Genomic DNA, 27,088 nt, shown 5'->3' with positions numbered 1-27,088 from the left:
TGAGAGAGAGAGGGTCAGCCAGCTTTTGATCTATGTTTCAGCCAACCATCCAAACAAACTGTTAATAACTTTTCTAACCCCTCGAGCTATAACATTGAATGCAGAATCTCTGTAGTGGGCCCATATCAATAAAGCCTGATCCAGCCTTATATTCCTCCCACCATTATCCCACACCCTTAAAACCCATTGCCACACATATTCCCCTGATTTCTGTCTATAAAAATTAGAAAACTCACACAGTTCTTTTGGAGTATAATGTACCTCCTCATGTGTGATACTTTGTACCTCACCTTTAGGGGCCTGTTGGGACTTTAGTTATAGGTCTGGAAGAAATGAGGGGTGGTGGGGGTGGGTAATGAAAATAATTAGAAATATCTTCCAAGCCATTTTGCTTCAGGGCATTAATTTACAGTTTCATCTGGTGAAACAAGATTAATTACTCAGAGCTAATCCCTTCAGGTGGAGGTTGGGTGGCCAACTCCTCAGGGCAGGCTAGAGGTTTTGTGGTTATGTCCTCAGGGCAGACTATTGCAGGGTTATCTAGAGAAGACTCAGTATGACCTAGGGTTTTTAACCTCTCCACCAACATCATTATCAATCCATATGTCACAATCCCATTTTTCATGGTCTCACTCCTTTCCAACCAATGCCCTCACTTTAACAGAAGACACCATGCAACTCTGAGATTTCAGTTTACATTGTAAAGTTGCTACTCTAACAATAAGATTCTGAGTCTGATTTTCAGAAATCTCAAGTCTACGGCTACAGAAAATGAGATTTTCCCTCAGGACACTCATAGAAACATTTACCTCTGTCAGACAGCACATATGCTTCTCATTTGAAGCCTTAAGCCCACCCCTTTCACTCATTAATGTATACACTCTATCTAACAACAACCAGCCAACATCTCTGTACCTCCTATTTCCACAAAACTCTGTAAAGGTGTCAAAAACATTATCCCCCAGGGCCTGGCTTTGTATAAGTGAAGCATTAGAAGAATTTGAATGGTGATATTTTAAATATCTCTTTTGCAGCTCACCCCGTGGATTGGCAGTATCATTCTGATTATGGAAATCAGAGTCCTTAGTGACTTTGAGTCCAGTCAGAGTAGAAAACTAATCGTAAAAGCCCATTTTTAAGATTCTGTTTCTTAAGAACCACTCCTGGTACCAAGCTGTATTAGTCAGGGTTCTCTAGGAAACAGATTCAGCAGGAAACATCTGTAAATATAAAATGTATAAAAGTGTCTCATGTAACTGTGGGAATGCAGAGTGACGACTCCGTTGGAGGGTCTGGACAAACTCCACAAGGGAGAGGCTTGCTGGCCAAAACAAGGAAAGAGCCTGTTTCTTCTGAATCTTCCTTAAAAGGTTCCCAGTGATTAGATTAAGCATCACTCATTGCAGAAGACACTTCCCTTGGCTGATTACAAATACAATCACCTGTGGATGCAGCCAACATGATCATGATTTAATTCTATGAAATGTCCTTATTGCAACAGACAGGCCAGCACCTGGCCAACCAGACAAATGGGCAACACCACCTGGCCAAGTTGACACATGAACCCAACCATGACAGCTCCTTCTCATGACATACATGACTCTAAACTTCCTCTTTCCATCACACTCACTGTTCTAGTGTGCTAGCTGCCAGAATGCAATATACCAGAAAAGAATGGCTTTTAAAAAGGGGGATTTAATAAGTTGCTACTTAACAGTTCTAAGGCTGAGAAAATGTCCCAATTAAGACAATTCTATAAAAATGTCCAATCTAAGGCATCCAGGGAAAGATATCTTGGTTCACGAAGGTTGATGAAGTTCAGTGTCTCTTTCTTATCTGAGAAGGCACATGGTGAACATAGCACGGTTTCTCCCTCAGTTGGAAGGGCACATGGTGAGCATGACATCATCTGCTAGCTTTCTCTTCTGGCTTCCTGTTTCATGAAGCTCCCCGGGAGGCATCTTCCATCTTCATCTCCAAAGCACTGGCTGATGGACTCTCTGTTTCATGGTGCTGCAGCATTCTCTACTCTCTCTGAATCTCTTACATTCTCCAAAATGTTTCCTCTTTTATAGGACTCCATTAAACCAATCAAGACCCACCCAAATGGGTGGAGAAACTTCTCCCTTAATCCAGTTTAACAACCACTCTTGATTGGGACACATCTTCAGGGAGATGATCAAATTACAGATTCAAACATACAATATTGAAAAGGGATTATTCTGCCTTTACGAAATGGGGCTTAGATTAAAACATGGCTTTTCTATGGGACATACATCCTTTCAAACCAGCACACTCACATATAATTCAGCACTGGTAATTATACTCACAATAATGCACTACCATCACTTCTCTCCAATTCCAAACATTTAAATTCAACCTAGTTAAAAATTTTGCACACATCAAGTAACTGCTCCCCATTCTCTAGCTTCATTCTATCTCCTGGTAACCTGTGTTCTAGATTTTATGTCTATGAGTTTATGTAATATAACTAGTTCATATTAGTGAGATTGTACGCTATCTGTCCTTTGTGTCTGACTTACTTCACTTAACATAAGGTAATCAAAGTTCCTTATCCATGTGGTCATGTGCTTGAGGACTTCATTCCTTCTTACTGCTGAATAATGTTCCATTGTATATATATCCCGCATTTTGTTTATCCACTCATTCATCAGTTGATGGGCACTTGGATTGTTTCCACCATTTAACAATTGTGAATAATGCTGCTATGAACACTGGTCTGCAAGTGTCTGTTTGCATTCCTGCTTTCAGATCCCACTACTCAGGATATAGTGGGATTTCCTGGTCCTAGGGCAGCTCTATAGTTTGCTTCCTGAGGAATCGCCAAACTGTCCTCCACAGCAGCTGTACCATTTTACATTACTAATCAGTAGTGAATAAGTGTATTTCTCACATCCTCTTCAGTACTTGTAGTTGCTTTTTTGTTTAACAGTGGCCATTCTGCTAGGTGTGAGATGATATCTCATTGTGGTGTTGATTAGTGCACCCTTTTAAATGAGTTTAGCAAATGGATATGTCTGTGTAAACTCTACCACAATTAAGACATTGAATATTTCCATCACCGCTGAAGTTCCTTTGTGCCCCCATTCAGTGACTCCTATCTCACCACTCTGCTTGCTGTCACTATAGACTTGCTTTGCCCTTTCTATAATTTCATTTAAATGGAATTATACAGGATGTACTTTTCTGTCTGGCTCCTTTCACTAAGAGAGAATGAAGCAATCACAAGTCAGGTATATTGTTGTACAGTATTTGCTCATTTTAAATTTAATGCTGACTAGTCCTCCGACACCTGGATGTACCACAATGTATTCATTCACCTGTGGATGGACATTTGGGTTGCCTCCAGTTTATGGCTATTATGAATAAAGCCACTATCAACTTGAGTTTCATTTCTCTTAAGCAAGTTACCCCCAAACTTTTTAAGGTTCATTTTTGTCTATCAAATGAAGTGCATTCTTATTGTCCTCTCTAGAATGGCTTACATGACCTTTCTTATCTTGCCTTCCCAGCCTTTCACCAAAGTGTGGTTTTCTGCAGATCTCTGCGTGTCATCCCCTGGTGTTTCCAGACTCTACCATAGCTCATGCTGTTTCTGGACCTGGAACGGTCAAACTCTCATCTACCTTTTGAGTTCCATCTCAAATGCCTCTTCTTCCGTAAACTGTTCCTGATTCAACCCTTGGAATACATCCGTCCCTCTGCTGAACGTGGTATCTCATAAAACACTGGTTGTGTGCTAGAACTACCCGCACACCTATTTCCCTTTTTTAAGCTCCAGGGTGGGGACTTTATCTCCCACACTCCCGTACTATTTGGCCTATAGGAGTAATGTGTTTTGAGAAGCACGGAGAAAATCACAGAAAACTAAGTTAGATCTGGTCACCAAATTTATAACTTAAATTTTGTTATGCACCTCCTAGTGCCAGCTACATGCTGGGAGGAAGGTCTACAACAGTGATTAAAATAAGAGACCAGGCCCCCACACAGAAGGATGTGGTTAAGAAGACTAGCCAAAGGAGGACGTAGCAAAAGTTGAAGTGTAAAATTCCTCCTCAAATGTAAAGATGATTCTGGAAATCGAAAGTACTATAGGTACCTTGGAATAAATAGAAAGAAAAATCTATCTGCAATCACCTAGGAGAGCATGAAGGCAGCCCAGTGTATCAGTTGAAAGCATGGTCTCTGGAGACAGACTGCTTATTTGAATTCAGGCTCTGACTGAATTAGCTGTGTGACTTTGGGCAACTTATTCAACTTCTCTCTGTCTCAACTTCTCCTCTGTAAAATAAGGTTGTTGAGAGGATTCCATGAATCAGTATTTGTAAGGCATTTAGAACAGCGCCTAACATGTAATGAGCAGGTAGATGTTAGATAAATCATATTTAAAAAGCAACATGGTATCCACTTTATCTGTGGAAAAAGCTCATCTTGCTAAACCAATTTGATTATCGTAGTGAGAGAAATGGGTAATTGGAAAGCGAGCCAGTTACTTCCAATAGGCATTCTTGCTATCAAACTAGGAAAACGTGATCTTGCCCACGTGGGTGTGAATGATCTATGTGCTATGGCACTTACCGTAGGACTGAACCTGGGGGTGTCATGAGGCTGAGGATCCTCCCACCACTCAGTCTCCTGGGAAGTGGCATAGAAACCTGCTGGAAAAATGCTCAGGTATGTAAAAAGGATTGCTAACACTGAAAGAGAAGTTAAATTGCAAGTAATCTAAAACATTAGAAAAAAGGATTCTATAAAAATAGCAAAGTCAATAGCCATGAAGTAAAAGCACTGATGAATTAAAAAAACAAGATATAAAACCCCAAACCAGAGGGAATGAGTAGATGGTCCAACTCTGGCAGTAAGCTGGGATCTATGGAATCACCATGAAAATGCGGGTATGTACAATGGCACAGCCACTGTGGAAGACAATTTGGTGGTTCCTCAGGAAGTTAAGTACAGAACTATCACATGATCTGGCAATCCATTACTACGCATATACCCCAAAGAATTGCAAGCAGGGGCTTGGACAGATTATTTGTACATTGATGTGGCATTATTCACAATTGTGAAAAGAAGGTATCAACCCAAGGATCCATCAACTGATGGATAATTAAAATGTGGTCTCTACACTTGTCAGAATATGATTCCACCATAAAAAGGAATGAAATCCTTATACATGTGACAACATGGATGAATCCTAAAGACCTCACATTGAGTGAAATAAGCCAGACACAAAAGAACAAATATTGTGTGATCTCACTGATTTGAAACAATTAGAATAAGCAAACTTACAGAGTGAGAATCTAGAATATAGGTTACTGGGAGATAGGGGCTGGAGGTGAGGGAATGGGAAGTTAAGGCTTAAAATGTACAGGGTTCCTGTTTGGAATGATGGAAGCATTTTGGTACTGGATGGTGGTGATGGTAGCACCACATTGTGAATGTAACTAATAGCCCTGAAATATATATCTGAATATGACTGGGGGGGGGGGGAGTATTAGATTGTTTATATATGGCAACAGAATAAAAATAAAAATCTATGGAATTACACTATACAATGAACCCTATAAAAATTGTGCTATCATCAATTATAACAAATGTTCCACATTGATGGTGGTGGGGTAGTACATAGGAATTCTGTATTTGATACATGATTGTTCTGTAAACCCACTTCTCCTCCACTAAAGGAAAAAAAAATTGTGCACAAAATGTGCAAGTGCCAGAAAATGAGCATCAACCTGTTTTCTGAATGGCACAGGATGCCAAAGGTACTAAGTCCCAACCATAATTTATAAAGCGTGGTTGTTCTAGTTTGCCAGTTGCCAGAATGCAATATACCAGAAACAGAATGGCTTTTAAAAAGGGGAATTTAATAAATTGCTAGCTTACAGTTTTAAGGCTGAGAAAATGTCCCAATAGAAATATCCAATCTAAGGCATCCAGGGAAAGATACCTTGGTTCAAGAAGGCCGATGATGTTCAACATTTTTCTCTCAGTTGGAAGGATACATGGCAAACATGAAGGCGTCTGCTGGCTTTCTCGTGGCTTTACAAAAGGAGTCTCTCCAAAATGCTTCCTCTTTTAAAGGATTAACTCTATGGAAGCTATTTGATCAAAACTTACCACCCACAGTTGGGTGGGTCACATTTCCATGGGAACAATCAAAATGCTCCCAGCCAGCAATACTGAATGAGGATTAAAGGACATGCCTTTTCTGGGGTCCACCATAGATTCAAACCAGCACAGTGGACAAGGAAGCCAGGCTCTCGGAAAAGGAATAGGAGTTGATTATATGAAGGAAGACGCATACATTTAGTTATAGAGAAGAGACCTATTGAGAATGAAGAGGAATGTTTCGAGTCTCAGTATCAAGCCTCTAGAAAACTGAGATAATAGACACCATGAGACTCACTACAGTCACAAGGTCCTTTATGAGTGGAAGCATCATTATTTAACAATGCTCTGAAAATGAAAGCCATATCCCACCTCACACATTTGCATCGTAGAAAATGTTGTTTCGATGCGAGAGTACAGATGCTCAAAAGAAAATGGCAGCTGGCCTAGGTCTTCAGTGGAGCCTAGCCAGTCCTCCACTTGTAGAACGTGTTCTGTCACATGAAGCAGAACATTTGCTCTTAGCACATTCACGGTAGGAAACAGGAGAAAACAAAGAGTGCGGCTAACGGACAGGAATATAGGCAGCAAATTTTCAAATCTTTGTTGTATGCTTTTGCATTTGACACTAATTATACTTTGGTGATACATCTCGATCTGAATGAAAATGTACGTGGTGCTTCTCATTCATAAGCTCTGCAGAGCATGGCTGCCTGTGCAAGCTGTTCTATTATGGAAAGAATCTGGCACTTCACAAAGGGGATGTGAAGGAATTCCATTTAGAGCCAAAAAGGTGGAAATCAAGACTTCTAGTCAATTCATGGAACAAAATTTAGGCTTACTTAAGTCCTGCATTAGGTGATCAGGGTCTTGGTTAGACATATGGACAACTAGCTCCTACTCGTAGCTCTTATTCTGTCAGTTAAAAGCCTCTCTTCCCACCAATTCAGGTCAGGGGAGGAGAAGGATTAGTACACACTTTGCATTCAGATTTCTTCTTTTTTTTTATTCCTTTCTTGGCCAGTTTTTCTCAGGAAAAACATTTTCCCAAACTTTTCTTGCTTCAATGACCCTCATCATGTCTAAGAATGAGAAGTCACCTGTATTCAAGAAAAGGCAAAATTTAAGCTTTGAAGTGAACTCTGATGCAATAGAATCAGGGGCATCAGTTTCAAAACCCAATTTCCAGAATATAAAGAATTATCCAGAAAATCAACAAAAGTCTCTATTTTGTGTGGTCCTCCTTCAGCACTACACAGAAGACAATGGAACCATTCCTTAACTTCTTTTTGTTATTTTCACCAGTGTAAAATAGTATTGTGCCTTATTTCAGTATTTCAAATGCATAGCATTGTAGCTAAATGGTTGGCTGGCCTGGGACCTATCACTTGTAATATTGGACCTATGGGAAAATAGTAATTCAAAGTGACAATATCCACTGTTCATTCTTGAATAAACATTAGAAATGAACCTTCAAATTAAGAATCACCATCACTATCAGTAATTACTGACTTCTTAAAATATATATATTTTTCATTTATTGACATCAATAAATACAACTCATCAAACACTTTGAGAGTTAGAAAAGAGATGCCCTCGCCTCTTCCCTACCATACATAATCCTGCTTCACCTTCTGGTTTAGGTGACCTCTACTTATAAAGACTGACATCACTGATCAACCAAATCATTCTCTCAGAAGCCCACAGAAAATTCTGCTAGGAGGATGGGAGAACAAGATTATCTGAAATAAAATAATTATTGTAGACTAAAAATAGCAATTAGTATATGCTGCTCTCCTTCAGATCACATTTGATTGATCTTAACTAAGAGAACAGAATCTAATGGTCTTCACAAATAAGAGAACCTCTCCTTTGCGGGGGTGGGGGTGGGGGAGGCGGAGTGTTGGTTCTTATAGAGTTGCTCTATATTCTATAGTGTTGACCAATAGAATTTTTGGTAATAAAGGAAATAATTCTTTATCTTCACTGTCTAATTTGGAAGCCACCAAACACTTGTGCCTCCCTTGAAATGGAGCTAATGCAACTGAGGAACTGAATTGTAAATCTTATTTAATTTTAAATAGTCACATGGTTAGTGGCTACTGTGTTGGACAGTGCAGATCTAGAATCAAGTTTCCCAATCCTTACCACACAGTGGAATCACTAGGAGAGCCTAAAAGTACCTATGCCTGGACCTTATCTCCTATAGATTCTGATTAAAATGATACGAAACACGGTGTTTTTTAAAAAGTTCACCAGGTGATATATATTTTTATTGTGCAGCCAGAGTTTGAGAACCATTATTCTAGAACTCTGCTACTTAAAGTGTTCCACATCACCTGGGAACTTGTTAAAAATGCAGAATCTCAGATTCTACTCTGCACCTACTGAAATCAAAATGTACATTTTAACAAGATCCCCAGATGATTCATTTGCACATTGAAGTTTGAGAAGTGCTGCTCTTGACCAATATTATCAACCTTGGCTACACATTAGAATCATATGAGATGCTTTAAAAAAATGATACATGCATCAGAATTTCTTTAAAGCTTCCCAGTGATTCCAATGTGGAGCCATGGTTGAGAACCACTAAACTAGAAAGGAATAAATACCAATAATAACTACTCAGGTATATTCTGTCCTGGTGGCCAGAAACAGAAGAGTGGAGTCCTGGGTGAGCCCCTCAAGGGGAGAGACACAGGGGACCAACCTTGCCAGAAGAGTGCTGCTGGCAATCAGAAGGAAAATGACTGCATGATGAAGGCGTGGAGGACAAACCTTAAGTTTTTAATCTCTTTTTTAACTAAAGTGGGATATTCTAATAGCTTACACCCTTCAGCATCTTTGCTCTAAGTTTTAAAACAACCTTCATTGTGGTCCTGATTTCTGTCCACTCCTCTCCCTAACCCAAACCCAAAGATTCCTCTCTTGATCTCCTCAAGAAAACCTATCTTTTGTTCCAGGGGAGTAGAAGGGATCAAGCTCAAAAGAAATTCTGCATTCTGCAGTAAGATTGTATTTATTCTTCCCAACACATCCTCTGGGGGTTAATTCATCATATACCCTCCAGGCTGCCTATTGGCAATAACCTAGGGTGCCAGAATTGCTGATAGAACCTAGTCTTTCACCATATGAGAAACTGTCCTCTTCACTATTGTCTTCCTTGCCCTGAGTTTTCCTGATGTAGCCCAAGTGGGTAACTTATTTCTCCCTTGGTTGCTTTCTAGTGTTAAGTATTTATATTGCTGGAGTTTAACAGAGAGTTTGCTCACCATAATCTAGAAGATGCTTGCTAATGATTACAAGAAAACATATTCCCTTACCTCCACTCTTTACAGAAAACTCAAAATGATCACACACAGCACAAAAAACGTGTAAGAAATTAATAGTTTGTCCGTATAATTTGTTGTTTCTAAATAACAATAAAACATAAGTTCTTTAGGCTCATGCGACTGAGACTTCTTGTCTACCTCCAGTAGGTCTTATTGATCTATTTCTGTTTTTTTTTAATGTGAGGTATTTTCTAGACCACAGAGAGAGACTTCGTTGGATGCTGTGATTAAGAAAACTACATTTCTTCAACTGATTCAATGGGGGAAACTCAGGTACTGTCCACACCAATTCATCACAGAAAACGGAGGTTTTAAAGAGGATTCCAATCCCACCACACTTGCTTACTGGTAGTATATGATCTTGAGCGAGCTGCTTTAACCTGAGTTTATTTCCTTATCCACAAACTGGTATTAAGACTATCTAATGTACTAAGAAATGATGATCATACATCTATGTGATGATATTAAGAATTACTGATTGCATATGTAAAATGGAATGATTTCTAAATGTTGTGTCAATTTTTTTAATTAATTAAAAAAAAAAGACTATCTCCTTTTAAATTCTGTTGTGAAGATTAAATGAGACAATGGATATACAAGTGCTTGTAAATTGCAAAATGCTCTACGTGATTTGGACATGTTTATTATTAATTGGTAGGAGAGAGTGATGCTTCCAGGAGGATGAGGAGAGAAATCATTACCAGAGCAGCAGTAAAGGGATCAAAAGGCAGATGGAGTTCTCCAAAGGCAAAACTCTGTACTTTGAAAAAGAGTTTCTAGTTTCTTTTTCTCATTTTTAAAAAATTTTTGACGAAACAAAACAACATACAAACATGAACATTCTTAACATATGAACATTCCATACTTGGTGTATAATCAATGGCTCACAGTATCATCACAGAGTAGTATATTCATCACCATGATTATTTCTTAGAACAGTGCATCACTCCAGAAAAAGAAATAAAAAGAAAAAAGAAAAAACTCATACATATCATACCCCTTACCCCTCCCTCTCATTGACCACTAGTATTTCCATCTACCCAATATATTTTAACCTTTGTTCTATTTTTTTCTATACCCCTTACCACTCCCTTTCATTGATTACTAGTATTTCAATCTACTCAATTTATTGTTCCCCTTATTATTTTTAATCCATATTTTTTACTCATCTGTCCATACCATGGATAAAAGGAGCATCAGACACAAGGTTTTCACAGTCACACACATTGCAAAAGCTCTGTCATTATACATTCATCTTCAAGAAATATGGTTACTTGGAACACAGCTCTACAGTTTCAGGCACTTCCCTCTAGCCTCTAATACATCTTAAACTAAAAAGGGGATAGCTATACAATGTGTAAGAATAACCTCCAGAATAACCTCTTGACTCTGTTTGAAATCTCTCAGCCACTGATGCTTTGTCTAATTTCTCTCTTCCTCCTTTGGGTCGAGAAGGTTTTCTCGATCCCTTGATACAGAGTTCCAGCTCATTCTAAGAAGTCTACTGACTTCTTAACTATGCATGAGGGCATTTACTATGGGGACACAATATGTTGTAATACTTCCCCACTCAGGATGTTGTACAAGCAGGTGGTCACAGTAGCAATAAATGTCAATCAGGCAGAAAGATGGCCAGTGCGGCCAGAGAGTGCAGTTTAAAAAGAACTTACCTCATAACCCTTGACCCTATCTTTGAAAGTCTAAGCCCAAGAGGAGAAACAGGAGAACCCGAGATGGACAACTGTGGTGGGCTGTGCAAGGCCCGTGAGGGAAGTGACTAGGCCAACTGGGTTGTAAGAAGGTTCTGCTGCAAGGCCCAGGGGTCTTGGTTTTATGCTGGGAAGGAAAAGGAAACAGCAAAGATTAGTGAGTATGAGCGAGGCGGACGTGGTAGTGAACCTTGAATCTCACCGCAGTATGCAAGGCACCCAGCCTACTAAGAACTGATGGGTGGGTTCAAAGGTGGTAATGAAGCTCTTTTCATAACCTCTGGAAAGTTTTTCCATGATGAAAATACAATTTGCTCACTGTGCTATATAAGGATCAATCAAGATTTGTGGAAGAAAGGTCAATAAACTGAACTGATTCTATTATATAATTAGGACCAGAGGAAGGATGTATTCCTGCTCTTGGTAAAGAAAAGGAATAAAAAAGAGGCAATTAAGGGGATCTGTGAAGAGAATAAAGTGTATCTTGGGTGAGTTTTACACATGAAGCAAAAATATGTGGGTGTGTAAACAATGGGGAAGTCCTTTGATCAATGTATTCATTTTCCTGGAGAAATAATTATACTCCATCATAAAAAGTTCATTCTTTAGAAGCTGGACATATAACAGAAAAATATACACATGTGATCTGCATGCCAGCCTTCAACAATTCCATAATCTTTGCAAAGCAACCAAACTTTTGACATTAAAAGGGGCAAAGAACATCTAGGAATGTCAAGTTTTTGACATTCCTAGAGATCACTTGTAATGATCCTGTTTATTTTAGAACTATCTACTTGTAAACATTTATAGTGGGTGACAGTCGACATTACCTCCTAAGCTTTGCTACAATTCAGCACTTTCCTTAGCCCCATTCTAACCATCAATAATTTCATAATTCTTTTTAAATGCAGTTATTTCTTTTTCTTGATTTCTTTTAGTTACATACATTCCTGATTATCTAGTGAATATTTTCCTTATAAAAATACATCATCAAAATAGAGATGCATGAGGTTGCTTCAGTGTTCAAGCTTGCTTGGTTTTTTTTTTTTCCAGCTTTTCTTCAATTTGATGAAATACCAAATTCAGATCCACTGATACAGCCCTAGACCAACAGGGAAATAGCAACTTACCTTTTTCCATTAATTAATATTGTTAAAAAAAAAAAAAAGCCACAGAACCTATACATGCAAAAACATGGCCCATTGTTTTAAGATAGTACAATTCTTGGTGAGGTTGGTTCAGACATTTTCACATTAATTAATACTCACGCCTGTGGGGTTGGTTAAATATTAATATAATCAGTACTATTCATTTAACAAGGAAAGGAAATAAACTAAAAGACAAGGGACTACTATCCCAGGATACAATGTAAATCTGCAGAGGTTCCTCAACTTTCCTGTTTCTTAATTAAGAGTTGACGTGGCCTATCTGGGGAACAAAGTACGCATGGTGTTAAAAATCCAACTTTCACCCTTTTCTTATTAAGCCAATCAATTATTACAATGCAACTTGGCAATACATTTTTAAAACCGTGGCGGCATGAATCACATGTGGGGCATCACCACTATTTCCAAAACCCTTTCCTCGCCCCAAACCGAAACTCTAACCATTAAGCAGTAACTCCCCACTCTCCTTCTCCTCAGCCTCTGGTAACCTCTAATCTATTTTGTCTATCTATTTGACTATCGTAGGTATTTCCTAAACTTTTGTCCTTTTGTGTAACATTCCGTCCAACATGTCTTCTATGTTGTAGCATGTATCAGAACTTCACTCCCTTTGACAACTGAATAATATGGTATGGATGTACATTTTATTTTGATCTGATGATGAAAATGTGGGCTGTTTCCACCTTTGGCCCAGTGTGAATAGTCCATCAACAGTGGTCTACAAAATGAGTTCCTGCTTTCAGTTCTCTGGGGTAAATATCTAGGAATGGAATTGTTAGGTCATGTGGTAATTCACTTTTTGAGGAACCTGGCAACTCTATTTTTGAACACACACCTGTAAAAAATTTTTAGTTGCTAGCTAATGCCTTACCAAGCATTTTTATATGATTAACTATACTTCTCTGCCCCTAAAACCAGACTACCATGTACCAAATGCAAGAAATCCAATTTGGCAAAGTGACAAAACTGTGTTTAGAAGAGCTTTTTCTTTTTGACTCAGTTGCCTAATTATACTTTCAGATGGAAGCAGCAACATATATTAAAACGCACACCTGAGCCACTTCAGCTTCAAGTAAAATGGATATAACTTCTAAAAACTGGACCCCGAAAGATGTTCAGCTGTCATGGAGAAATAGAATTATGAGATAAGCTATGCTAACACCCAGGGCGCAGAAATTAGATGTGGAGTGGGCTCGGATTCCACTACAGATATAATACTTGAAGACAATACAACCGATTTCAATTATTCATGGTCTGAATATTCTTTCTTTACTGTTCACCTTTTAAATCTCTCATTGCTCACTATAGTTTCTCATCAATATTTAACTGGGATACAAGAAATTGATAAAATTATTAAAATATATATAAGTTGAAAGCTTTGCCTTCCATGTGGGAGACCCAGGTTCAATTCCTGGACCATGCACTCCCCCACCACAAAACGGGAAAAATTAAAAGAAAAAGATTTCATGTTTTTTCACAAAAATTTGCAATATATCTTTGTCTAATTAGTTACAATATTTAGACACTACCTTACAGTTTGCTAATATAAAGTTTTCCTGAAGTCCAGTTGTGGGAACTGTCAAATAATATCCACCCCCCACCGCTTTAAAATATACAGAATGTTAACTACCCAAGGATAATTAGTGACAAGAAACAGAAGTCTGTCCCACCATCTGAGCTTCTGAGAATTTCTACTGCATTCAAGTGTAATTATTCCTGAAGATGATCTCCAGACTACTAAGGACAGGCATTCTTTTCCTAGCAAGGAAAATCTCCTTCCCACTAGGTTTAACACGACAATTAAGGCAGGGCTTTCTACAGCTGTCATAAAGGGATGAGCAAATATTATTTTGCTTTTTTTCAAGCTTAGAAAAACTATTCATATATTTTTTGAAACGTCTGAATATAAAACTTCCCCTCAAAATTTCATTACCTTCACATTACAGGACAGAAAATAACTGAGGCCAAATGGTGCAAGAAATCATTTTTCTCTTCAACAATGAGGTAAACTTTTAAAAAATCCAAAGAAATGAAAGAAAAAGCTTTAACAAACAAAAAAAGGAAGAATATTCACTTTTCTGGCCCAGCTGAAATGTTCAGTCAGTTAAAAAGAAGTTTGGAGAAATTGATAAAAAACAAACCAAGAAATGCAGCTGAATGCCATGTCTTGAGGGAAATCCTAGAGAATGAGTTTTCTCTCTGTCAATTATCATGTGTTCTGCTGGAGTACAAATTATCTCTTGCTCCACACACTTTAAAAACAAGTCACAAAATCCAAATTAGAATATAAGTTTTTTAATTTTTATAAATAACTTATCTGTTACAAAGTTTACCCAGCTAAATCACAAAACCATCAACTCAAGATATCCAAATTACATTTTATTAATAAAACAAGTAAAAACTGATTTATCAATCTTCACATAGAACTGCAGATGAAGCTGAAAAACAAGGCCTTGTTTTTAAAACAAAATGCATGAAATGCAAGGGCTTTGGGGCTGTTGTCTAATTAACTTGGATTGTCATACTTCTTCCCCATATACAAAATGCAAAGCCTATAAGTCAAGGTTTTGACATTCCTAGAGATCACTTGTAATGATCTGTTTGTTTTAGAGCTATCCACTTGCAAACATTCACAATGGGTGACAGCTGACATTATCTCCAAAGCTTTGCTAAAATTCAGCACTTCCCTTAGCCCCATTCTAAGCATTGATAATTTCATAATTCTGTCTTTTTAAATGCATACTGTTATTTCTTTTTCTTGATTTTCTTTAGTTATATACATTCCTGATCATTTATTGAATATTTTCCTTATAAAAATATATCATCAAAATAGAGATGCTTGAGGTTGCTTCAGTGTTCAAGTTTGTTTATCTTTTTTTCCAGCTTTTCTTCAGTTGTCCTAAATATGACTAACCTTGTTTTATAAATACATTTGACACTGCCACCAAGTCAGGTTTAGAAACTGATTTCCCGAACAGTAAAGCATTTATAAACTTCTCTCCAAAAAAAGGGGTGGGGCGGGGAGGGGGCTGTAGGTACTGATGCTGCTGGTTTTAAATGGCACCTCCCCGATAATAATCTTTTGTGAAAGTTCTGCAGGACACCAGGCAGATGAAGCAATCTTAACCTTGTTGCTCCATCGATGGGTTAAAATTTTCTTTTGTTTTATGCTTCCTTGTGGAAGACAAAACACTGTGTTGTCACCCACTGCTAAAGTCAATATACAGTGTGACCTACAGACATAATTCCTGTCACCTTTCCTGCAATTCGTTGTGCAGCATCTGCATGTCTTCACAGAAACATTGGCACTGAGGAGGGCCAAGTACAGAATAAGTAGTAGAGGAAAGTTATTCTGTGCATAGTTTCATTTCATTAATGCTTTTTATTTTAAGGCACTGCTTCTCTCAGGTAAGGCTTTTTAAAAAGGGTCATGATCGTGCTTAATCACTAAAGGGAAAAAGAAATCAGTTAACAAAAGACTATTACACTATACATATAGAAATATAAGAAAATAATAAAGAGAAGAAATCATTTAAAGCGGACTCGAGAGATCTGTACAGTAAGAGCTTTGGGGTATTTCACTGCCTGTTTGTACAGACAATGCATGCTGCGCTCTTTTTCATCTTGAGACTCTACGGGCTTCACAGAGTGGAGACGTCTTCAGGGGAGACAAAGACAAGGCCAAGGGTACCACAGATCTGTGAAGTGCTTCCCCTACTCATGAGTACCATGCGGCAGCAAATTACACCTTGTTCTTTTTCTTTGTGTACGTAGTGTTTCACTGAAAGCTTTAAAAATAATAAAAAAGCTATCACTCTATTTCTTCCTCCTGTCAAAATCCAGTAGTGACATGAGGGGTGAAAGGTACTGGGAGCCCCCAAGCATTAGGCTGTTGAGAATGATCCAAGATGGGACACTGGTAACACTGTACATGGCCAGGTGGGAGGTGCTGAATCCTTCAGCCGATGGCCTTTCACGGGATGGATTTCAATGCCTATGACCGGATCCTGAGGTATTCTGAATTCTGGGGGCTGGCACTTAGCATTAGCACACCACCATCTCGTCACACCTTCAATTTGACAAAATCCTATGGAGCAGTGAAACTTTTCCCCTGATGACAGACTAGTTTCTTGAACTTTAGATGCAGTTTTAGAGAAGATACAGGGCCACTGGCTCAGAAATGCCTTGGCATCTCACACTGTTCACATCGGATTAAGGCTGGATGGTTCAAAAAAGTACAATAAGTACAATGCCACTGAGCTCCCTCATCATCATCTGTGTCTTGATTCTTTGGTGTTTTGATGGTGGACCTCTGATCTATAAATAAACAAAAAAAATATTTTAGAAGCAAAAATCACACATCTGATAAATTACTGGCATCTTTTAAGTACTATTTGTGTCTGGTGACCAAATATAGCAAATGGAGACATACATGCTTGATTGTCACCAGCTCTACTGAGCTGTTCCTTTTCCTCTGGGGTAGAGCAACATGCACATGACATATAGTCACGCCAAAATTTCCTTACAGGGGAAATCAATATCATTTTCTTGTAGGAGGAGAAAAAGGAAATCAATTTCATATGGTAATGACTGCAAAGATTACCATGTCATTTAAGATTGTGAAAAGGTGTCCTAATGCAGTGTAATACTGACAGTGCACTTAAGTCGCATTAAAGTGACTTTCATTTCCCACTGAAGTAGTATTTCTATTTCTATTAAGAAAAGAAGTTTCTGTTAAATGCTTCCTATCTGCTGAAAATGTAAGCTTTGAACAACAGAAACAAAATATAAATTATAAAATATAAATATGTACTTATAAAATTTAAAAAAACTTTCAAAGGTTCATCTAACTATATACCAACTGTAAGCCCTGGAGAAGTAATATGTATGAAAAATTTTTTTCATACTTTCCTTGTTGTTTTATTTTTTATCATACTTAGTATGGTATAGTGCAAAGAACACTCGCTTGAGAGCTATGAGAACTGTACTCTATATTCCTGGCTCCAATTTCTCTGCTCCATGATCTTAAATAAATCACATACCCTCTTGGTCTAAATTTTTTTTTTTTATTCCCTCAGCTCCTTTCCTTTTCTTCTCCAAAGATTAGATGTTTAGAGCCCAGGCCCACTCAGGCCAAAAGGACAGAGGCAGCATTTAGGGAGAGTAGCACTGAAGAACAAAGTATAGAAGACAATGTTAGTCTAATCTTTTTACTTATAAAATAAAGAGTAGACTAAATCTGTAGGTCTATGCAGGTCTAGCAGACTAATGTTCTAGAGTGGTTGAATGGAGGGAGGTGTCTTAAACATATGGAATAATTACATTTTTCAAAGGTTTTCTCTAAGATGAAATTACATTTACGAAACCACTTCCTTATCTGGGTCCCACTATAAATTTAGAACAGTATTTCTATAAATTATTTTTGAGAGGTTTAAGGAGAAAGAAGCATCATTGTTGGACTTCTCCCGTCAAAGTTTATAATTTGAAGATTCAAAACTATGTTAAAGCAATGTTATTAATTTGCAAATTCCACATATTCTACTGAGTTGCTAAAAGTGATACTATTTCTATTTTAAAAGAGAAACTATTTTGCCTAGTAGAGGAAAATATAGGAAGTCAATTTTAATAGATGGAGTTTGGTACTCTGTACCCCATTAACTTTAACAGCACTGTAGTTACTGATCAGTCTTACAGAGCATTTTATTGCAAAGTTCTCAAACTTTAGGCATTGCTTTTCCATATTCCCCATTTTTGTCATATGCATGAAAACAGCTTGGATTATTTTTCTTTGACCTGAATAACTTTAAAACAAATGTACCATTCACCCTTAGGCTAAGAAAAAATACTTGTAAAATCAACAACAACAACAAAAGCAAGGATCTAACAATACCAGTTATATCCCTTAATGCACATTAAAATAAATACAATTAAAAAAAAGTTTGACTCTTTACTACATAAAATCATTTCACACTCCAAACTTGTGTAATATGAGTTTACAGATGATTTTTAAACATAGGGGTCCATACCCTCACTAGAATTTTGGTCTCACTTAAGTATTAAAAAATAAAAACACTGCCACCTGACACATTAATAGAACTATGCCTATTAACCTTTTTGCTTAACTACAAAGGTATTTTAAGAAGGGGGACCATAAGCCAATATCTTTTAACACTTCAGTCTATTATTAAATGCCAGCATTTCTTCTTTTTCATTGTTTACCTAATATCTATGGCAAGCAACAGGTGGCCTGACAATTTTCTTCAATGAGCAATTTCCAGTAATTTTCTTACATCTGTAGTCTCATTTGGTACACAGAATTGTGGAACAGAGGGAATTATATCCTGTGTAAGGATCACATGATTTCTATATGTAATTTTAGATGTTGAAAAAAAAGTCTCTGCATTGTGAAACACAACTGACTTTAAGATCTAACTAACCAAATCTTTATGAGACTAATGGCTCCTTATCCCAGATGTAAGGCAAAAGATGACTGATTACTTTCCCAAAGCCAGCCAGTACATAAACTTTAATCTTTTGTGAAAAAGTTTTAAAGTAGATTTTTCTTTTTCCTTCTTTTTGAAAAATTTCAAACATATGCAAAAGTAAAGAGAATAGTAAAACGAATCCTCATGTACTCATCCTGCTCCAATAACGATTAAGTCCAATTTCGTTTTACTATATTCAACTTCCTTCCCATACCCCCAACACACAAGTATAGTTGAAGTGAAACCAGAATTTTAAAGAGAAATTTCAGTTTTTGAAAGAAAGTAGAAAAGATTACATTACGGCAACTCACTCAGAGTCTGGAATACCTACCTTGCTTATTTTAAGGAGCAGGTGCTGCTTTCCCTATTCCTCTATTTAATCAACACCAACACATCATCCAGTGACTGAGCAGGCCCTATTCTACCAAAGGCCCTCATGTCAATCTTAACCCTTTGCAGTAACTGCTTAATAAACTCCAACTAACCGGGTTTAAAAACATGGAAGTAAAAAAAAAAAAAAAAAGCCACAGCTAGGTCTAATCATATTATGCTATGCTTAAAAATGGAGTGGAGAGAGCAGGATACTGTCTGAGAATGTGAAAATTCTTCCAACATGTATTTTGACATGTCTTAGTTTGGTGTGCGTATGTATATTCTGTGATTATCAATAATGTGTAATAATAGACAAGAATTTTCAAAAATCATTCATCTGGAATTCAGGGTGTTAGGATTTACTTAGAATTATGTATACACTAAATAACTGGATATTCATGAAAAATAACCCCCTAAGGTGTCTTCCTTATCATTTCTCAACTATTTTAAAGATCACAAATTTTTGTGATAGAGAAAAATTTTTGATAGAGATTATATAATGAATTTTAAGTGTATGCCTATTACTTTTTTTTTTTTTTTGGTATGCTATATGGCTGGGGACACATTTCATTCTTCTTCCATGTGAGTATCTGTTATTGCAGCATTATTCGTTGAAATTTTTGCTTGTTTTTTACTTGTTTGTTTTGTTTTGTGGGAAGTGCACAGGTCGGAAATTGAACATGGGTCTCCCACATGGCAGGGGAGAATTCAACCACTGACCTACCCTTGCATCCCCTGTCTATTATTTTTAAAGCGCTAGGTAAATTACACGTTCATATCCTCCTCAATCCCCACCATGTAAGTAAAAGTAAACAAACATCCTCCTAATTAATCCATTCAAGAATGCCAAAGTTTGAAGCACTTCTAGAGTGGAAAGTTGCTAAAAATAAAAATTTTCTAAAATTTTGTTTTCCAAAATGTAACATTTTCACACTTAACGGATACACTACCTTTGGGTTTTGGTGGCACAGGACCTACAAATCCAATATTGTCATAAAAGTTATGAATAGCGCTGGGATTAAAATGTGGTCCTGAAATATATAAAAAATAAATGTATCAATGTTCATAGCTCAAAAATATTAATTTTATTTTTTAAAAGCAAGTATTTTCTATCTAAAAAAATCACAGTATAAAAGAAATGCTTTTCATTTATTTATAACCTCTAATTTCAAATTATATGTAAGGTTTTCAAAACAGGTTAGGTAGAAATAATATAGTACTCATAAACAGAGGTAAGTGGTAAATTGGGAAAGAAGTCAAATGAATGCTGGTAAGATATTTAACAGAATTACAATTAAATCCCTATACTGTGTGCCAAACTAAATAATTTAACAATTTAAAATACAACTTTAATTGTCAAACATGGTATTTAAGTCACAAGTAAGTAGAAAAAACCTTGCACTAATGTAGTTTAATGGTTCATACTTTAAACAAAAGGAACAAGTTCAAGGATTATAGATTCTAGACCAGCACCAACTTTCTTTTTCTCTCCAAAGTTAAATTATGGCATTTTTCCATGAATGTTTCAAGATAAAAAGCTTACCAATGTTTCAAGATAAAAAGCTTTAAAAGAAATAGAACTGTTCAATCTTTCAATTTACTGGATTCTGTGATTAAAGACTCCTTTTTTTTGTTGACTTCCTTATCTCTATTGTCTTTTCCATTTTATATATTTCTATCCATTTCCCAACTTCAGAATTGGGTTTAAGTTATACTATTTTCCTTTTAATTGTCTAAACTTAATCAAACTGAAAACATTTTTAGTTATAATATTTATTTTCTTCTCTATTCTGTCAAGATAGTGCCATGGAGAGGTGGAGGGGGTGCCTTTTAAATTGTTTTTAAAAGCATGATTCTTGAAAAGTAAAAGAAAAAAGTGGGAACAGGAAAAAGGTACATGAATATGTGTATTTTAATCTTAATAAATACCTTATCAGAGTCTGCTAATACATGAAAGTAATAATTTTGACAATACAGCCAAGTATACTAACCATTGTCTTCCCTTAACACATGACTGAAGCAGGTTTGAAGGATATAAATTTTTCAAGTTACTCTTCAACCAAATACATATTTTTTGGGAAAAAGAAAATGAAAACCTAGTAGTTGTTTAGCACTATCTGGATCCAATGCCCTGTGTTCTGAGAAAATAAGATTATGACTTTTGAGTCCATTTTTAGTGGCAGGAAAAAGTTGGAAAATCAATACAATAAATTTCAGCTGAGTATGCACTGAACTACTTTACCTCGGGCTTGAAAAAGATCAATTTCTTTGGTTAAGCAGTCAATGTCAATCTGGAGTTGTCTATTACAACTTCTCAACTGCTGCATTTCTTCGAGCTGAAAAATAATTCCATGTAAGAAAGATCTGTATTTAATTCTTATGTCATTAGTTAAGAAAGAGTGGAGTTTGGCAGGGGAAGGTAAGGACAGAAAAACAAGGACGAATTAGGAGTATTTCTAAAAAATGAGATGAAGCCTTTGCACTTATGACAGACTGCCCCCTCTCAGGTTCAAGCACATGGGTCACAACAGTTAGAGAGACTTACGGAAGGTATCTGGGATATGGAATTTGATCTTTTCAGGCGCCTTCGAGTTAGATTGTTTTCCATTTCATTGACCTCAGATTTTAGTTTATCCAACTTTTTCTTCTGAATCTCAAGTTCTCTTTGAAGTCGTTCCATTCTGGCCTTCTGGTGTACCAACAAAGCTGCAATACAAAATCAGTTATTATGAAGACCTACCCACTTTAATTAGCTAACAGTTAAAAGCAGGCTTGGGAAAATGAAATAAATTATTATTTCTGTGACAAACAAGAAATTTCCAGGAGCTCCAAAGTCACATTAAAATAGTATACTGTGAGTTTAAACACTCAAAATTAAAAAAATTTAACTTGAAAATTGTTTAGACAGACAAACATCATTACTTTATGACTGAAGACACAGCATTTTGGGCCTATTATTTCTCTAGAGGCTCTAGTCTGTTGATTTTCTCATTGGTACCTAATTCATATCTGAACCTTTGAAAGGACAAGTCTTTCTACACCAAAACATCTGAAATGTTTGCTCTATGCATAAAGTATTCTAATATGAACATGTTAGATAGTTTGGAAATGAACCTAAGAGTAAATTGAATTCATTTTGATGTATGCAACAAATAAAACAGGTAGATAGATTTCAATCTATCTGAATATTAATGTTAAATTGTTCAAATTGCTAAGTAAAAATAAGATGATAACCCTTTAGGTAAGTCAAACACATTTTCTTAAAGTCAGATTACATTTTATAAAAATATTTTCTCAAGTTGTTAAAGGAAAAAAAAAAGCAATCAACTTTGTAGAATGAATGATGAATTGCTTAGGAAATCTAACTAAACTGTAAAAATTGGCATTATGTTCTTGTGATCTATCCCTGGACAACCTTAGCCTTATCTTTTAGGATACTGGATTTAAGGTGAAGAGACCTGAGTCTACTTTTATAAAAAGACAGCTTGGGATAATCTACCATGAGAAAACAGGCAGATTTGGAAAAATACCATAAACAACCATGGAAAATAGTCATTAAAATGAAAATGTTAAGTAGATTAGACAAAATAGACTAATGCTGTATGATCACATTCAGTTATACTCGAATGTCTTTAAACCTAGTGGAGACATGCCTAAATAAAGAATGCATGCACTTCCTAAGAGCAATCACATCAGAAAGAAGAATTTAAACACATAGAAACTGTCTGTAGGCTGAATTTGCCAAAGTGCTGTCAATTTTGACCACTGCAACACACTTTCAATGCGGAACCATTGAAAGATTTTACACAGTAGAATGATGAAGTCCAAACACAGAAAATTTCCTTTTAATAGACACAGATTAGAGGAAGGGATACAAGCAGAAGGCTATTGCAGATGACAATTCAAGAATCACTGTGTGAGCAGGATAAACAGGGCTGTGAGTAGGAGGTTTAGGTGGGGGAAATGGAGTCAAGTGGCATTCAGCAGACAAAATCAAGAGGGCCTGGATATTGATCAAATACAATCACTACACACTTACTGAGCCAGAGACTATATGTCAGCTACCATGGGAGTGTTACCAACTCCCTGATCCTGTCTCAGCACAGTGGGCATTCAAGGAAACACAGTAAAGCAAAACAAACGTGTTAAAATAATTTAAATCTTTCCTAGGTTCTTAAGGAGGTATTCTTTTTTTTCTTTAAATTTATTTATTTATTAATTCAAAAAATTAAGAACAAAAACATTAACATATCATTCTGTTCTACATATATAATCAGTAATTCTCAATATCATCACAGTCACATATTCATCATTTCTTAGAACATTTGCGTCAATTCAGAAAAAGAAATAGACAACTGAAAAAGAAATAAAACGATAACAGAAAAAAAAGATTATACATACCATACCCCTCACCCCTCACTTTCATTTCAAACTAAATTTATTTTAACATTTGTTCCCCCTATTATTTATTTTTATTCCGTATGTTCTACTTGTCTGTTGACATGGTAGATAAAAGGAGCATCAGATACAAGGTTTTCACAATCACACAGTCACAGTGTGAAAGCTATATCATTATTCAATCGTCATCAAGAAACATGGCTACTGGAACATAGCTCCACATTTTCAGGCAGTTCCCTCCAGCCTCTCCGCTACATCTTGGATAACAAGGTGATATCTGCTTAATGCATAAGAATAACCTCCAGGATAACCTCTCGACTCGGTAGGGAATCTCTCAGCCATTGACACTTTGTCTCATTTCACTCTTTCCCCTTTTGGTCAAGGTTTTCTCAATCCCTTGATGCTGAGTCTCAGCTCATTAGGAGGTATTCTTAATATACAGCAACCATGTTCAAAATCTTATGACTAACCTTCTCATTATCTTTTACATAGTTGGCTACTACTTCCTGAAAATTCCAATGTACTCCTCTCCTACTTTGCATGTTCTACTTCTGAATGACAACAAAGACCAAATAAAGTAAAATAAATCATTTCAAAAAAAGTCTATACATTTAAAAAATAAGGAAAGAGCTATAGAATGAATATTAAAGTATACTCAAGTCATTCAATACAATAGTGTATTCTAGAACCTGAGAGTCTGGGGTAGGAGAGGCTTTTAGGCTCAGTTATGAATTTTAAAAAGCAGCTAATCTTTCTTAACAAATACCCGATATTAATATAATTCAAAAAATGTTTCCTTCTGTAATTTTCCATTTACAGGAAGAAATGAATACTAGGGCATTATTTCTCAAATTTACAGACCATGGCCCTTTCTAAGCATTTCAATCCTGTTAACTTCTCATTTAAGTCTATACATTCTGTGAACAAAGGAAGTATTTTATGGATGCATAAGTGTTTCTGGTTGAACTTTCAACGTCATTGTGTATTTCTACCTGTCAAAATTGTCAGCTATCATTAATTTGTTTTATTTTATTTGAACTGCAGAGTTTTATCCCTCTATTTCCAAAACTTGAAAACTTTGCCTTAAGATTTATTTAGTCTGATGAAAGAAATATGAGGACATGAGGTCTTATTTTTTTGACTGGGACAATAAGAGAAGAAAAGATGGAAGCAGAAAGAGGAAATGAAATGCCAGGCACATGAAAACAGGGAGGAGGAAACCATATACTTTTCTTCCTTTCTAACCTCCAGCCATGTACCAACATGTTTCAAACAGTGTTAATTTGAAATCTGTTCAAATGATGATTATTTTATTTTAAGGCAGCATTTCTTAAAATTAATGCTGGAGAGCTTCCCCACCCCAAGTTATTTTTTTCAATTATGTAAGAAAATATTAACACACTTGCTTAGTTTTCTAATGACTAAATGAGGGTTTATGTTGAAATTAGAAAAAAGACATATGCTTGCGGTATTCCTCAATATTATACATGGAAGAGCAAGAGAACAGATTTCATGAGAAATTGAAACCTAATCTATATCAAATTCCAGTGATCAAAATTAACAACATAAGGGGCAAGAGAGAACCTCAGAGTAAGAAATTATAACAATTCGTCCCAGGCTGGTGAGTTCCTAGCAGAAGCAAATGCTAAGTGCATTTGCTAACACTACTTCCACTACCGGGGGGGGGGGGGGGGGGGGGGGGGGGGGGGGATGGGATCCATAAAGGAAATATTCCCAACAAAAAGAAGCTCACCATAGGAAAGTATGAATAAACGAGGAAATGACCTACCATGAGAACCCACACCCAAAGAGACGCTGCCCCAAACTGAAAGACTACATAAGAGTCTGAAGGAATCTATGAAAAGTCAGGTCAAAATGATTACAATGATAATGGAAGGGACACAGGCCATAACAAAAGAATAATGCATTATGAATAAAAGAATGGGCAGATTTGGAAATGTACCATAAACAACCTCTAGAAATGAAAAAACAAACAAACAAACAAACAAACAAAAACAGTTACTGAAATGAAAAAGACTAGCAGATGAAACAGGAAGATTAGACACGAAGACAGGGCTGATGACCAAGAAGATAGATTTACAAATATTAACCAGAAAGCAGAGATAAAGTGATAGAAAACAGGAAAGAGGAATTGAAAGGTCTTGTAGATATTTTAAAATGAGTTCCAGAAAGAAACAACAAAGAGAACAGAGGAGAGGTAAAATTCAAAGAGATACTGGCTGAAATTTTTCCAAAACTGAAGAAACAATTGATACTAGAAGACAATGGAATAATTTGTTCAAAGTGTTAAGTGAAAATAATTTAACCTCACTAAATTATTAGAGCATGGATGAATAAAGACACTTCCAGACAAAGTTGGGAGTGTTGAACAATCACATACCGTTGAAAGAACTTACTAAAGGTGTTTTTTGATGAGAAGGAAATCAAATACAAAGGACATGAGTAAAGGTGACTAAAGTTCTGATTATAAAACAAAAAAAGACCATGCTAGTGGTGGGGTAGAGTGGGGCATAAATTCTTTAAAACAAAGGAAAACAAAAATATTAAAAAAGAATAACAAGAAATTGGAAGTGCAAAGATTAGAGGTGAAGCACTCTAAGGTCTTGAAAATGTTTAAGAAGATTAGCCTCAAACACTGCTAAGTCAAATGTGCATGTTAAATATTTAGGGATCATTACTAAAAGAAGTTAAACAGAATGTTCAACTTCTAAATTAAAACAGGAGACAAAAGGAAAAATAAGAAAATTTATTAAACCCAGAAAGCTGGAAAAGAGGTAAAAAGGATGAGAATAAAAAAACAAAGAGGGACAGAAATAATTCTAAATTTATCAGTAAACATAATAAATGCGATCTAACTAAACTTACCCTTGAGATACAAGAGACCAGCAGACTGGATTTTAAAAAGCCTAGTTATATGCTATTTATTAGAAACACACTTAAACATAATTTACTCATCTGTTCAGTTTAGTAAATTGAGAGTTGACTATGTGCCAACATTATTTTAAGCTCTAGGGAAAAATAAAGAAAAAGGCAAAAATCTTGACCCTTGTAAAGCTTACGTTCTTTTGGTAAAGGGTGTGTGCTGTGTGCGCAGAGAACAAGACTTTAAACAAAGGGGTGCAAAGGCTGGCCCATGGGCTAAATCTGGCCTGCTGCCTGCTTTGTTGATAAAGTTTTACTGCAATACTCATGCTTGTGGCTATTTTGGTCCTACATCAGCAGAGTTGAACGGTTGTAACAGAGACCACGTGGTCTGCAAAACCCTAAAATATTCACTATCTGGCCTTTTTGCCAAATTTTGTAGAACCCTGCTAATATATCAAGGGCTCTGACTAAAATGGGGACCCATCACAACACAGAAAGGATTCAAGTAAAATAGATTTACTGTACTTCAGGAAGCTTTCTGGGGCACAAAGTAGTATTTTTGCTCTAAGTATTTGAGAAGGTGATGTACTGAAGGCTAAAACAAA

At 36.4% G+C, this 27,088-nt stretch overlaps 1 protein-coding gene across 8 annotated transcripts in view; it reads right to left on the bottom strand.

The window, feature by feature from the left end:
* Positions 1–14,700: 14,700 nt before the first annotated feature.
* TAB2 (TGF-beta activated kinase 1 (MAP3K7) binding protein 2) overlaps positions 14,701–27,088 on the bottom strand; it is a 93,595-nt gene continuing 81,207 nt past the window's right edge. For 6 of the 8 annotated variants that reach the window (XM_077149216.1, XM_077149213.1, XM_077149212.1 and 3 more), the window contains 4 exons: positions 21,745–21,905; positions 21,442–21,535; positions 20,150–20,230; positions 14,701–16,659 (listed from right to left, as the gene is read on the bottom strand). In XM_077149216.1, the coding sequence (XP_077005331.1) occupies positions 16,517–16,659; positions 20,150–20,230; positions 21,442–21,535; positions 21,745–21,905 (479 nt within the window). In that variant the 3' untranslated portion in view covers positions 14,701–16,516. The remainder of the gene's footprint in view (positions 16,660–20,149; positions 20,231–21,441; positions 21,536–21,744; positions 21,906–27,088) is intronic. The other 2 variants (XM_077149217.1, XM_077149218.1) reach the window with 2 other exon arrangements.

Source organism: Tamandua tetradactyla, chromosome 2 (assembly GCF_023851605.1).
Source record: "Tamandua tetradactyla isolate mTamTet1 chromosome 2, mTamTet1.pri, whole genome shotgun sequence".
NCBI lineage: Eukaryota > Metazoa > Chordata > Mammalia > Pilosa > Myrmecophagidae > Tamandua > Tamandua tetradactyla.
Note: the sequence above shows the minus strand (reverse complement) of the source record. Positions and strands in the feature narration are given on the sequence as shown.